The 14,198-nt window shown below is 45.0% G+C and overlaps 1 protein-coding gene across 1 annotated transcript in view; it reads left to right on the forward strand.

The window, feature by feature from the left end:
• The window catches only part of pigk (phosphatidylinositol glycan anchor biosynthesis, class K), a 101,950-nt gene that overhangs the window by 47,469 nt on the left and 40,283 nt on the right, over nucleotides 1–14,198 (forward strand). The window contains exon 10 of the mRNA XM_067989868.1: nucleotides 5,863–5,938. Coding sequence (XP_067845969.1) covers nucleotides 5,863–5,938 — 76 coding nt within the window. The remainder of the gene's footprint in view (nucleotides 1–5,862; nucleotides 5,939–14,198) is intronic.

A 14,198-nucleotide genomic window follows, 5' to 3' on the forward strand; every position in this document is an offset into this window, starting at 1 on the left:
TTTAATTCTAATTACTATAATGTGGAGTTTATATGAAGATTAGTAGATACATCTGCTCGGGTTCATCTGTCTTCCTTGGAAGAGAGGCCAGTACTTGGAGAACTTCAATTTATATTTTCGCATAGAGCTTCATTAATGTTGGTACATAGGAACATTTCGCCCCTCCAGCCTGTTCCGCCATTCAGTGAGGTCATGGCTGATCTGTGACCTAATTCCATTCCCCCCCCCCCCCCCCCCCAGCCTTAGCTCCGTATCCCTTAATACCTTTGGTTGACAAAAATCTGTCAATCTCAGATTTAAAATTAACAATTGAGCTAGCATCAACTGCCATTTGCAGAAGAGAGTTCCAAACTTCTACCACCCTCCCTGCCTGTAGAAGTGTTTCCTAACTTCACTCCTGAAAGTCCTGGCTCTAATTTTTAGGCTACGTCCCCTAGTCCCAGACTCCCCAACTGGCAGAAATAGTTTCTCTTTATCTACACTATCAGCTCCCCTTAATATCTTAAAAAAAAAACTTTGATCAAATCACCCTTTAATCTTCTAATTTCCAGGGAATACAACCCTATTTTTTTTTTGTAATCTCTTAGTTTAACCCTTGGAGTCCAGGTATCATTCTAGTAAATCTGCGCTGCACTCCCTCCAAGGCCAATATATCCTTCCTAAGGTACTGTGCCCAGAGCTGAACACAGTACTCCAGGTATGGTCTGACCAGGGCTTTGTACAGCTGTAGCATAACTTCTACCCCCTTGTATTCTAATCCTCTAAATATAAAGTCCAGCATTCTGTTAGCCTTTTTGATTATTTTCTGCACCTGTGCATGTCATTTTAATGATCAATATACATGAACCCCTAAGTCTCTTTTGACCTCCACTGTTTCGAGCTTTTCACCATTTAGAAAATACTCTAATCTATCCTTTTTGGGTCCAAAGTGGATGGCCTCACACTTGCCGACATTGAAATCCATTTGCCACAGTTTTGCCCATTCACTTAATCTATTAAAATCTCTCTCATTTTATGCTTCCATCTACACTGCTTACAATGCTGCCTATCTTTGTGTCATCGGCAAACTTGGATATGTGGTTCTCTATCCCCTCATCTAAGTCGTTAATAAATACAGTGAATAGTTGAGGCCCCAACACAGATTCCTGTGGGACAGCACTAGTCACATCCTGCTCATTATCCCTACTCTCTGTCTCCTGCCGCTCAGTGAATTTCCTAACCGGGTCTATGGTAGGCTCCTAATGAGCTGCTGCCATCTTCTGCCGACCACTGACCACAGGTTCTTTTCCAGCATGAGGCTCGCCTTTCAGGTGCAGCAATATGTAAGGGACGTTTAGTGGTGGGAAGTCAGAGCTGAAATCATGGATTGTTGCTTGGCAGTCCTGGTGGATAATGGGCAGCCAGGGTAGATGATTGTGGGGAAAGTGATTGTATAAAGAAAGAAAGACTTGCATTTATATGGTGCCTTTCATGACCTCAGGACGTCCCAAAGCACTTTGCAGCCTTCTTTTAGATTTCAAAATAAATTTTACTCATGAAATTTGTAAAGATACATACAATACAATTTCAAGTCATGCTTCAAACAATACAATACAGGTCATACAATTTGCAACGGTACATACAGTACAGTTCAACATCCCCGGTACAATCAATGCAGTTACGCACCATACATTGTACATACAGTTCATGGCACCCTAGGGTGCCTCATTGCATTACAGTCGTTACCGGTTAGATACAGTACATTTTGTTTCGTTCATTTATCATTTTACATTCCGCCTGAGAGGATTTTTCCCTGATTCCAGCCCCTTGGTATACAATGGCAGGAGGCTCTAAACGGTGGCCTTGCCCCATAGAGCCTTTACGTTGGTCGTACCTCGCTTCAGTGTGTCCCACAGCATGTACCTCGGAGTGTGCCAGGTGGCAACACTCGGTCATGGACAGCTCCTTCAGCTAGAAGACCAGCAGGTTCCAGGAGGACCAAAGGGCCTCCTTCACCGAGTTGATGGACTTCCAGCCGCAGGTGATATCTGTCTCGGTGTGCGTCCCAGGGAACAGTCCGTAGAGCACAGTGTCCTGTGTTACCGAACTATTTGGGATGAACCGGGACAGATACCAATGTATCTCTCTCCACACACTCTGTGCGAAGGAGCAGCCCATCAGGAGGTGGACGACGGGCTCCTCCCCGCCACAGCCTTGAGGGCAGCTTGCAGTGGTGCTGAGATTCCGTGTGTGTTGGAAGGACTGCACAGGGGAGGGCCTTTCTCACCACCATCCAGGCTGCATCCTGGTGCCTGTTGGTCAGTTCCTTCGACGAGACGTTCTGCCAAATGGCATCGAACCTCTGGTCGGGGAAGAAACCGATCGTTCCTTGCAGGACTCTGAGAACGTTGTGTGTCAACCACAGCCAATGAAGTACATTTGAAGTGTAGTCATTGTTGTAATGTAGGAAACACAGCAGCCAATTTGCACACGGCAAGGTCCTTCACACAGCAATGTGATAATGATCAGATAATCTGTTTTTAGTCATGATTGAGGGATAAATATTGACCAGAACACCGAGGGAATTCCCCTGCTCCTCTTCGAATAGCGTCATGGGATCTTTTACTTCCGCCTGAGAGAGCAAATGGGGCCTCGGATTAACGTCTCATCCGAAAGACGACCTCTGACGGTGCAGCGCTTCCTCAGTACTGCACTGGAGTGTCAGCCTGGATTTGAACCCGTGACCTTCTGACTCCGAGCCACGAGTGCTACCCTCAGAGCGTGTCTTGCAAAAAAAACTTCTGCACAGACTATTTCGATCTTCAATTCAGCTCATGATTGTTGTCTTCTGTGTTTCGTGCTAGTACTGCAGGATCGTGTGGACACTGAGTTCATTTATTTACTCAGAAGCGCCACACAGTGTTGGGCATGGAGACTTTCACGTCTTGCCCATTTATCGTAAGGCCGTGAAGTAAAAAGTGTTTTCTGTGAATTATACGTTGTGTGGCTCAGGGATGCTCTTGAGCAGTTTTGATACTTTGACCTGCGATCTTTTACAATATCAAGGTGATTTCTGTCAACTGTTTCTAAGGTGATTTTGAAGCAGATCTTCAGCATCTTTTGGCTTTTGATTGAGCTGTTGTTTCCCCCTGTTGTTACTTTGATATATACACCTGGCTGCAGTACTCATTTTGAGCATTGCTGTCTTAGTTTATGACCTCATCTGTTGCTCTTATAGTATCCATTATTCTTTACCTAGACACCATAACATTTATTGACAGTTTAGAACAAAAACAAATACATTAATTAGTAATCCAGCTTCATAACACCTATTGGGAACTGTACAGAAAATCTCATCAGGGGATGGATGGTTTTTGAAGGGCAATCAGTTTAGTTCTCTATGAGCAAGGAATCAATAATGAACTTTAGTCTGCAGGCACTTTTCCTGGGACTGCTTTCATCAATAGTGCTCTGTTGCCTCGAATTTATAATTCACATCCTCGTGTTCAAATCCCTCCATGGCCTCGCCCCTCCCTATCTCTGTAACCTCCTCCAGCCCTACATCCCTCTGAGAACTCTGCGTTCCTCCAATTCTGGCCTCTTGTGCATCTTCTGCTTCCTTCGCCCCAACATTGGCGGCCGTGTCTTCAGCTGTCTCGGTCCTAAGCTCTGGAATTCCCTCCCTGATCTCCCTCTGCCTCTGCCTCTACTCCTTTCAGTCACTCCTTAAAGCCTCCCTCTTTGACCAAGTTTTTGGTCACCTGTCGTAATATCTCCTTTCGTGGCTCGGTGTCAGATTGTGCCTGATAACTCTCCTGTGAAGCGTCTTGGGATGTTAAAGATGTTATATGAATGCAAGTTGTTGTTGTAGTGTAAAGGGCTCAGGTTTTGGGAGCAGTTGGGATCATAGACCCATTATAATGCAGGCCTTTGAATGTTCTATTGCGTTAAGTGAGAGAGCTTCTGTGAAATACACGAGGATCCCTACCCGTGTTCATACTCCTGTGTCTCCACGATTCGCAGTGAAGCCTGCCAGCACGATGGAGACCCGCTCCCACCTCGCCGCCTGGAAGCGGGAGAGGAACTCACGGCGGTCCACCTTCCGATAAAGCTCTTTTACTTCTGCCCATGCGTTTCGTGGTGGTCCCGGAAACAGGACCCCAGGAACAAGCGCAGAAATAAACGTAGCTTATCTGAGGGGACGGAACCAAAGACGGCCTGCTGAAAAGGGTGTGTTGTGTGTGTGGTTTTTTTTTATAAAGTGTACGGTTCTCCCATCAGTCACGGTAACTAGATAATGCGTGAGCTTGTGGGACTAGGTAATAAGCTCCAGTTAAAAAATCCAGCAGGATGGATCATGAATAATGTTGATTCACTCGATAGGTTTATAAAGCAGCGCGAAACAGGTCGCGTGCTGCATGCGACAAGAAGAATGATTTAATTATCTGCGGAGATTTGCTAACAAGCATCTATCTATCTTTTTTTAAAAAGGGAAAGTTCAAAGGTGGAATTAAATGATAGCAACTCCTGAATACGCATTTGGAAGAAACCAGTTTCTGATCTTAAACAGCGGGGCCAGTGGTTGAAGAGAATTGATTCTCTCAGTCCTGGGTTTGCACATATAATAGGAAGTGGCGGGGGAGGTGGAGGTGGTGGGGTCAGTGGATCTTACGGAGAGCTCATTTCGAACCACCAACCTTGGGTGTGCAGCAGCTGCACTGATATCTTCCCTTCCTGCAGCTGCAGTTTTTGCAGTGCAAACCGAACTAGAAACTAAATAGTGAGAAAATATCCGACTAATGGCACTTGCAATGGATCAACGTAATTACTTCCCTGCTAGCTCCTCTTTGCCTTAACCTTAAGAGAATGCCTGTACGTTTCTGCATGGCACAGAAATATAATTACATTCTTTCCATACTGAATTTGCTATAAATAGACACAGCCCGTAAGTTCTCCGCTTTGATTTCTACATTTTGTGCAATATTCCTTTTTAAAGCAAAGAAAAATTGTTAAATTTCTGAGGAATTTTGTGCTGGTCAAAGAGATGGATGTTGTTGCTAGAGAATGGAACTCATGGGACACCCCAGACCCGGCTTTAAACCCCCCCCCCCCCCCCACCATCGTGCGCCCGTTTAAAATGGGGCATCCGGGGTTTAAGATTGGAGCAGCGTCCTGCTCACTGCACCAATGTCTACTTAGGCAGGCGAGGTCCTTGTTGATATGTAACAGTCAGGGTCTGATGATGTCATTCAAACCCAATAATATTTTAACGTATGTTTGGCGCCTGATGCCGGCCTCGCCAGGGATACAGGTCCATAAGAGGGCCAAGAAAGTAAGTAAATGTAATTTTTAAAAAAAAGATTTTCTTGCAGGCCACAAAAAGCAGGAGTGCTCCTCCGGGCCCCACAAGGAAACCTTGGACCTCCCCTGCCCCAGGCTTCCCACCCTCTCCCCTGGCAACCTGACTACCCCCTCCCTTCCCCACCCCCTGACACGCTTACCTGACTGCTGGGGACCATTTCCTTGGATACAGAAGAGAGTTCCCTCTGCACTTGCCCCATCAGGCACTTCCAGATGCAGAGTAAAATTCCCTCTTCACTGCCCAAAAATATCTCTATGCCGTACCCCCAGAGCACTCCCCCTGCAGCACTAGAATGGCATTTTCCCCCTATCCCACATCAGCTGTCTTGTGGCTTCACTTGAGCGACGTTACCAATTAATTGCAAATTAGAAACCATTTTGCGTTTTGGGCCTTGTCCATTGGGGAATGGCTCGAGACTGCTCACACGTGGAACTACATTTACGATTTTTTTTAAACAAGGGCTTTAATTGCTGCAGCAGTTTATTAATGAACAATTGTAATATTTCTGTGTTTATTTTTAGCCATATCCCAGAAAGCCAGACAGCTCAAGCACTGAAACATGTGGATCAGCTCGCTGTGGCACAGATAATACATCAGGTATGATTAAACCTTCACTTTTAAACGCAGTAGTAGTTGATTTAACTCCAGGGCCCATCCATTCTTTAAAAGGATTCTGTTTCAACACATCATGTACGTACTTATCTAGGTAGTTTGTGATAGATGGGTTCAGAATACTATATCTGTGTGATTTTTTTTTTTAACCTCACGATGGATCCAGAGACGGAGCTAGAAAGGAGGTCTCGTCTGCCTGTTCCACTGGTTCTGGGGAATTTTATAGATCCCCTCTGTCCTTGCAAACTACTGCCCCATCTCCAACCTCCCTTTCCTCTCCAAAGTCCTTGAACATATTGTCACCTCCCAAATCCGTGCCCATCTTTTTCCTGCAACTCCATGTTTGAACCTCTCCAATCAGATTTTCATCGCTGCCACAGAGCTAAAACGGCCCTCATCAAAGTCACAAATGACATCCTACGTGACTGTGACCGTGGTGCACTATCCCGCCTCATCCTTCTCGACCTGTCTGCATCCTTTGATAAGGTTAACCACACCATCCACCTCCAACACCCCTCCTCCATCATCCAGCTGAGTGGGACTGCCCTCGCCTGGTTCCATTCTTACCTATCCAGTCGTAGCCAGAGAATCTCATGTCAATTTTTGTCTGATTATGCTCCTGCGAAGAGCCTTGGGATGTTTTACTATGTTAAAGGTGCTATATAAATGCAAGTTAAAGAAAAGAAAGACTTGCATTTATACAGTGCCTTTCACCACCTCGGGACATTCCACAGTGCTTTACAACTAATGAAGTACTTTTGAAATGTAGATACTGTTGTAGGCAATGTGGCAGCCAATTTGCACAGCAAGGTCCTACAAACAGCAACGTGATAATGACCAGATCATCTGTTTTAGTGATGTTGGTTGAGGGATAAATTTTGTCCAGGACACCGGGAAGAACTCCCCTGCTCTTCTTCGAAATAGTGCCATGGGATCTTTTACGTCCACCTGAGAGGGCAGACAGGGTCTTGGTTTGTCGTCTCTTCCAAAAGATGGCACCTCCGACAGTGCAGCACTCCCTCAGCACTGCACTGGAGTATCAGCCTAGATTATGTGCTTAAGCCTCTTGAGCCGGGCTTGATCCCACAGCTTTCTGACTCAGAGGCGTGGGTGCTACCACTGAGCCACAGCTGACACCAAGTTATTGCTGCCACAGTTTGAAGAAGAGCAGGGAGTTGTCCCAGTGTCCTGGCTAGCATTCCTCCCTCAGGCAACATCACTCATAACAGATTAACTGGTCGTTCATCCAATCCTTGTCTGTGGGATATTTGCTGGTGCAGAATTTCTACCACTTATGCCAACATGACAGTCACTGTGAAGCACTTTTAAAACATTTGGATGATGCACTAGTGTAAGCCACGTTCAGCCGCACCGCCAACGTATCACATGTTTGTCGGACAAAGAATTACGATTGGCTCAAATAACTACTTCTCTGTCAAATTACCAACCAAACATCCGATTGACTAAATGTGGATGAATCAAAAAGTACCAGTGAGTGAAACTTTGCTTCAGCGAGCGCAGGGAAGTGAGGAGTCAGGACCAAGCCCTGACCAGCATGGAACAGTGGGGGAAGCACGAGGTTGGGAGGTTTTCAAGAAGAGCAGAGGGAGTTGCCTACATAACTACAGTCACTCCACTTCGCAGTAATTCATTTGTATGTGAAGAGCTTTTGGACATTTCTCTGAGATGTGACAAGGTGCTCTGTAAATGCAAGTCTTTCTTTCAAAAAGGTAATGGCGCAAGAAGGGATATAGATTTTACTGTCCACGAGATTGGTGTTGGTTGATGTAAAGTATGTGTTGAATCTTTAGCTTTTACTTGAAACTGTTGACTCCAGGGGTTTCTGGGTCTTTGACTGACAGTTTCACCTTAGGGAAAATAATTTATGCGCCTAGCAAGTGGAAGATTGAAAATCTGAGACGTCTTGTGTGACAGAAACTCCCAGAGGTTCTCGGAGCTTCCAGTGACCTAACCCGCTGTAAATGTCACTTACTTAAAATTCACTCTTCACGGCTGGATCATCCGGTAAATGAAATGAACAGCAGAACAGGCGAGTTGTCAATATATTTTCATAAGCAAGAGTGAAGATAGTAATGGATTGCAAAGCCGCGTGAAATAGCGGTCTGGCTGCGACTCTGCTGTGTCGCGCAGGGAATTGGAGATGGCATTAAAATGTGTATCAGGGTTGACCGGTGTCAAAGTTGCAACTCTGCTTCTGGAATCTTAAAAAGCAGCCAGCAAATGTTGCATCTGGCTATGGCTTTTGATGTGCTAGCAGGTTAAAGGGCCCGCAGCAGGGGCACTCAATTCGTTTGACAGGAGGGCTGCTTACAAAAAATTGTTATTGAGCCAAAGGTCGACTGGACCTCCAGCGATTAATGTCATTCTTAAAGGATGTACCAAGACTTCAATAGTTTAATACAGTCCGCCACACTTAAAACAGGCAGTCGTTTATATCAGCCAAAAAACGATAGCCATTAGCCAACGTCAAAAATCAAAGTTGCCTGTTATAGCGTCATAAGTGCTCTGTTTATTTTGGGCAGAAACAGCTTTGCTTACTCACTAATGACCAGGGTTCACAAGTCAGCTATTAGCACAGAGTCGATCAGATTTATCAAGGTTAGAGCTAGAGCTATCGTGTTCAGTTACTGCACATGATAATAGTTCAAAGTTAGCATTATTTTGTTAACAGAAAAGAAAGACCTTTCACGACCTCAGGACTTCCAAAGCGCTTTACAGCCAATGGCAATATAAACTAAAAGGCGGTGCAGGAACAGAGAGAGCTGGGGGGGTGTGCACGCAAATCTTTGAAGGTGGCAGGACAAGTTAGAAGGCTGTTTTTTTGAAAAAAAAGCACTTGGGATCCTTGGCTTTTTAAACAGAGGAGATTTACTAGAATGGTACCAGGGATGCAGGACTTCAGTTATGCGGAAAGACTAGAGAAGCTGGGGTTGTTCTCCTTAGAGCAGAGAAGGTTAAGGGGAGATTTGATAGAGCTGTTCAAAATCATGAAGGGTTTTGATAGAGTAAATAAGGAGAAACACTTTCCAGTGGCAGGAGGGTCGGTAACCAGAGGACACAGATTTAAGGTAATTGGCAAAAGAACCAGAGGGGAGATGAGGAGAATTTTTTTACGCAGTGAGTTGTTATGATTTGGACTGCACTGTATGATGGTGGAAGCAGATTCAAAAATAACTTTCAAAAGGGAATTGGATAAATACTTGAAGGGGAAAAATTTTCACGACAATGGGGTCAGGGCAGGGCAATGGAAGTAATTGGATAGCTCTTTCAAAGAGCTGGCACAGGCACGATGGGCCAAATGGCCTCCTTTTTGTGCTGTATCATCCTATGATTCACTTTTAAGTATAATCACTGTTGTAATGTAGGAAACGTCGCACCCAATTTGTGTGCAGTAAGGTCCCACAAATAGCAATGTGACAAATGACCAGATAATCTGTTTTAGTGATGTTGAGGGATAAATATTGGCCAGGATACCATGAGAACTCCACAGCTCCTCTGCCATGGGATCTTTTACATGCATCTAAGAGGGCAGACGGGGCCTCGGTTGAACATCTCATCTGGAAGACGGCACTCTGTTAGTACTACACTGGAGTTTGAGCCTAGACTTTTGTGCTCTAGTCTTTGGAGTGGGGCTTGAACCCATAACCTTTTGACTCGGAGATAAAAGTGCTGCCACTGAGCCACTGCTGTTCCGTGTCAATAGCCTGCACGTATATACAACTAACTCAGGCTGATTTTTTTAAAAAAAAGCACCACCCAAACAAATTCAAATAATAAAAGTAATTTAATTCCCAGTGGTTATACATCAGTTTGGAGCTTTCACTGTCAAGTCAACACCTATGATAAATCAGCGACACCAACATTCTTGTTACACAGCGCTATCCCATTATACCAACCATTGTGTATAACGGGCAAATTGCGTTCATGCACATGGTCCCGCCAGAAACAGTGGGGACTGTATTGTATTAATAATTGTATTTCAACCAAGAGGGATAGTACTGCTCACATTTAGAGATTAGTCATTACATTTTTGCATGCTGCGATGGGCTGCTGTTCTCTTTCCATTTGAGTAGCCACGTTAGACAGGCTTGCACGCAGTTAAGAACTGTTCAGTTGTTAGTGGGCTTACACTGGCTCTGCATTTAAATTGACTTGTTCCATGTGCTGGCAGGCCTACTTAAGTTTACGCTGTTGTTTTTATAGCCCAAGTATCATAAGGTTTAGAAAAGCTATGGTAAAGGACATAGACCACTCTAAAGTAAAAATACTCAATTGGAGTTGGGCCAATTTCAGTGGGATGAGAACTGATCTGGCTCAGGTAAATTGGAATCAAACATAGGCAGACAAAATTGTAATTGAACAATGGGCAGCCTTTAAGGAGGAGATGGCTCATGTACAGTCTTGGTACGTTCCCACGAGGGAGAAAGGTAGGGCAATTATAGCCAGAGCTCCCTGGATGACAAGAGATAGGGAGTAAGACGAAGCAGAAAAAAGGGGCATATGACAGATGTCAGGTTGATAACACAAGTGAGAACCAGACTGAATATAGAAAGTTCAGAGGGGAAGTGAAAAAGGAAATAAGAGGGGCAAAGAGAGAGTATGAGAATAGACTGGCAACTAACATAAAAGGGAATCCAAAAGTCTTCTACAGGCATGTAAACAGGTATTAAGAGGAGGGGTGGGGCTGATCAGGGACCAAAAAGATCTACTCATGGAGGCAGAGGGCATGGCTGAGGTACTAAATGAGTACTTTGCATCTGTCTTTACCAAGGAAGAAGATGCTGCCAGAGTCTCAGTAAAGAAAGATGTGGTTGAGATACTGGATGGGCTAAAAATTAATAAAGAGGAGGTACAAGAAAGGTTGGCTGTACTTAAAGTAGATAAGTCACCCGGTCCAGATGGGATGCATCCTAAGTTGCTGAGGGAAGTAAGGGTGGAAATTGTGGAAGTACTGGCCATAATCTTCCAAACATCCTTGGGTACGGGGGTGGTGCCAGAGGACTGGAGAATTGCAAGTGTTACACCCTTGTTCAAAAAAGGGTGCAAGGATAAACCCAGCAACTACAGGCCAGTCAGTTTAACCTTGGTGGTGGGGAAATTCTTAGAAATGATAATCTAGGACAGAATTAGCAGTTACTTGGACAAATGTGGATTGATTAAGGAAAGCCAGCATGGATTTGTTAAAGGCAAATCGTGTTTAACCACCTTGATTGAGTTTTTTCATGAGGTAACAGAGAGGGTCGATGAGGGCAATGAGGTTGATGTGGTGGATATGGACTTTCAAAAGGCGTATGATAAAGTGCCACATAATAGGCTTGTCATCAAGATTGAAGCACATGGAATAAAGGGGTATATGTGCACAAATTTTTGAAAGTGGCAGGGCAGATTGAGAAAGCGGTTAAAAAAACATATGGGATCCTGGGCTTTATAGGAACATAGGAACAGGAGTAGGCCATTCAGCCCCTCGTGCCTGCTCCGCCATTTGATAAGATCATGGCTGATCTGTGATCTAACTCCATATACCCACCTTTGGCCCATATCCCTAAATACCATTGATTGCCAAAAAGCTATCTATCTCAGATTTAAATTTAGCAATTGAGCTAGTATCAATTGCTGTTTGCAGAAGAGAGTTCCAAACTTCTACCACCCTTTGTGTGTAGAAATGTTTTCTAATCTCACTCCTGAAAGGTCTGGCTCTAATTTTTCGACTGTGCCCCCTACTCCTAGAATCCCCAACCAGCGGAAATAGTTTCTCTCTATCCACCCTATCCGTTCCCCTTAATATCTTATAAACTTCAATCAGATCACCACTTAACCTTCAAAACTCCAGAGAATACAACCCCAATTTGTGTAATCTCTCCTCTTAACTTAACCCTTGAAGTCTGGGTATCATTCTAGTAAACCTACGCTGCACTCCCGCCAAGGCCAATATGTCCTTCCGAAGGTGCGGTGCCCAGAACTGCTCACAGTATCACAGTACTCCAGGTGTGGTCTAACCAGGGTTTTGTATAGCTGCAGCATAACTTCTGCCCCCTTGTACTCCAGTCCTCTAGATATAAAGGCCAGCATTCCATTAGCCTTATTGATTATTTTCTTCACCTGTTCATGACACTTCAATGATCTATGTACCTGAACCCCTAGGTCCCTTTGGACATCCACTGTTTTTAACTTTTTACCATTTAGAAAGTACCCTGTTCTGTCCTTTTTTGATCCAAAGTGGATGACCTCACATTTGTCTACATCGAATTCCATTTGCCACAGTTTTGCCCATTCACCTAATCTATCAATATCCTTTCGTAATTTTATGTTTTCATCTACACTACTTATAAATAGAGGCATAGAGTACAAAAGCAAGGAAGTCATGATGAACCTTTATAAAACACTGGTTCGATCACAGCTGGAGTATTGTGTCCAGTTCTGGGCACCGCACTTTAGGAAAGATGTGAAGGCCTTAGAGAGGGTGCAGAAAAGATTTACTAGAATAATTCCAGGGATGAGGGACTTTACGTGAGTTACGTGGATAGACTGAAGAAGCTGGGGTTGTTTTCTTTGGAACAGAGAAGGTTGAGAGGAGATTTGATAGAGATATTTAAAATCATGAAGGGTCTAGACAGAATAGATAGAGAGAAATTGTTCCCATTGGCGGAAGGTTCAAGAACCAGAGGATGTAGATTTAAGGTGATTGGCAAAAGAACCAAAGGTGATATGAGGAAAAACTTTTTTACACAGCGAGTGGTTAAGATCTGGAATGCACTGTCCAAGGGGGTGGTGGAGGCAGATTCAATCATGGCCTTTAAAAGGGAACTGGATAAGTACTTGAAGGGAAAAAATTTGCAGGGCTACAGGGGTCAGGCGGGTGAGTGGGACTAGCTGGATTGCTCTTGCATCGAGCTGGCATGGACGTGATGGGCTGAATGGCCTCCTTCCTTGCTGTAACTTTTCTGTGATTCTGTGATTCTAACCTGTCGTGGACGCGCCTCAGCGCGGTAACAGTCATATAATCTTGCAGCACAGAAGGAGGCCATTCAGCCCATTGTGCCTGTGCCGGCTCTTTGAAAGAGCTATCCAATTAGTCCCACTCCCCCTGCTCTTTCCCCATAGCCCTGCAATTTTTTCCTTTTTAAGTACATATCCAAGAATGGGCGATTGGTGGACCAAACTGCCTTCTCTACATCTATTAAAATTGGATTTAAATATTTGCCTTGAACTGTCCTGGCAATCCTGTCCCAGCTAATTTCGGTATTTCCACACTGTTCATGGAGTGGTTATGTTGCCCCTTTTCTTTCCACGTGCAGTAGTTTGCACATAAGAGACAAGATTGCATAAGTGCAAATTCACCTCCATCTTTCGTTACTCTGCATCTGACTGTTATCACCTGACCTGCATGTTAACATGATGCTGGCACTGGGTCCCCGAGATATAATTTCCCCAGCCTCCGACCTTCTACAAGAGCAGGTCAGAGGCTGGGTATTCTGCGGCAAGTGACTCACCTCCTGACTCCCCAAAGCCTTTCCACTATCTACAAGGCACAAGTCAGGAGTGTGATGGAATACTCTCCACTTGCCTGGATGAGTGCAGCTCCAACAACACTCGAGAAGCTTGACACCATCTAGGACAAAGCAGCCCGCTTGATTGGCACCCCATCCACCATCCTAAACATTCATTCCCTTCATCGCCGACGCACAGTGGCTGCAGTGTGTACCATCCATAGGATGCACTGCAGCACCTCGCCAAGGCTACTTCGACTACACCTCCCAAACCCGCGACCTCTACCACCTAGAAGGACAAGGGCAGCAGGCACATGGGAACAACACCACCTGCATGTTCCCCTGCAAGTCACACACCATCCCGACTTGGAAATATATCGCCGTTCCTTCATCGTCGCTGGGTCAAAATCCTGGAACTCCCTACCTAACAGCACTGTGGGAGAACCGTCACCACACGGACTGCAGCGGTTCGAGAAGATGGCTCACCACCACCTTCTCAAGGGCAATTAGGGATGGGCAATAAATGCTGGCCTTGCCAGCGACGCCCACATCCCATGAACGAATAAAAACAAACTCTTCTCAAAGGAAGTCTCCTTATCTGATGCACTGAGGAAATAACCACGAAAGCTGCTGGCTTGTCAGAAAAATCCAATAGTGCAGTAATCTCCTTTTAGGGTGGGGACCTCCCACCCATACCCGGTCTGGGCCTACACATGACTCCAGTCCTACGCGTTGCG

Source organism: Heptranchias perlo, chromosome 9 (assembly GCF_035084215.1).
Source record: "Heptranchias perlo isolate sHepPer1 chromosome 9, sHepPer1.hap1, whole genome shotgun sequence".
Taxonomy (NCBI): Eukaryota; Metazoa; Chordata; class Chondrichthyes; order Hexanchiformes; family Hexanchidae; genus Heptranchias; species Heptranchias perlo.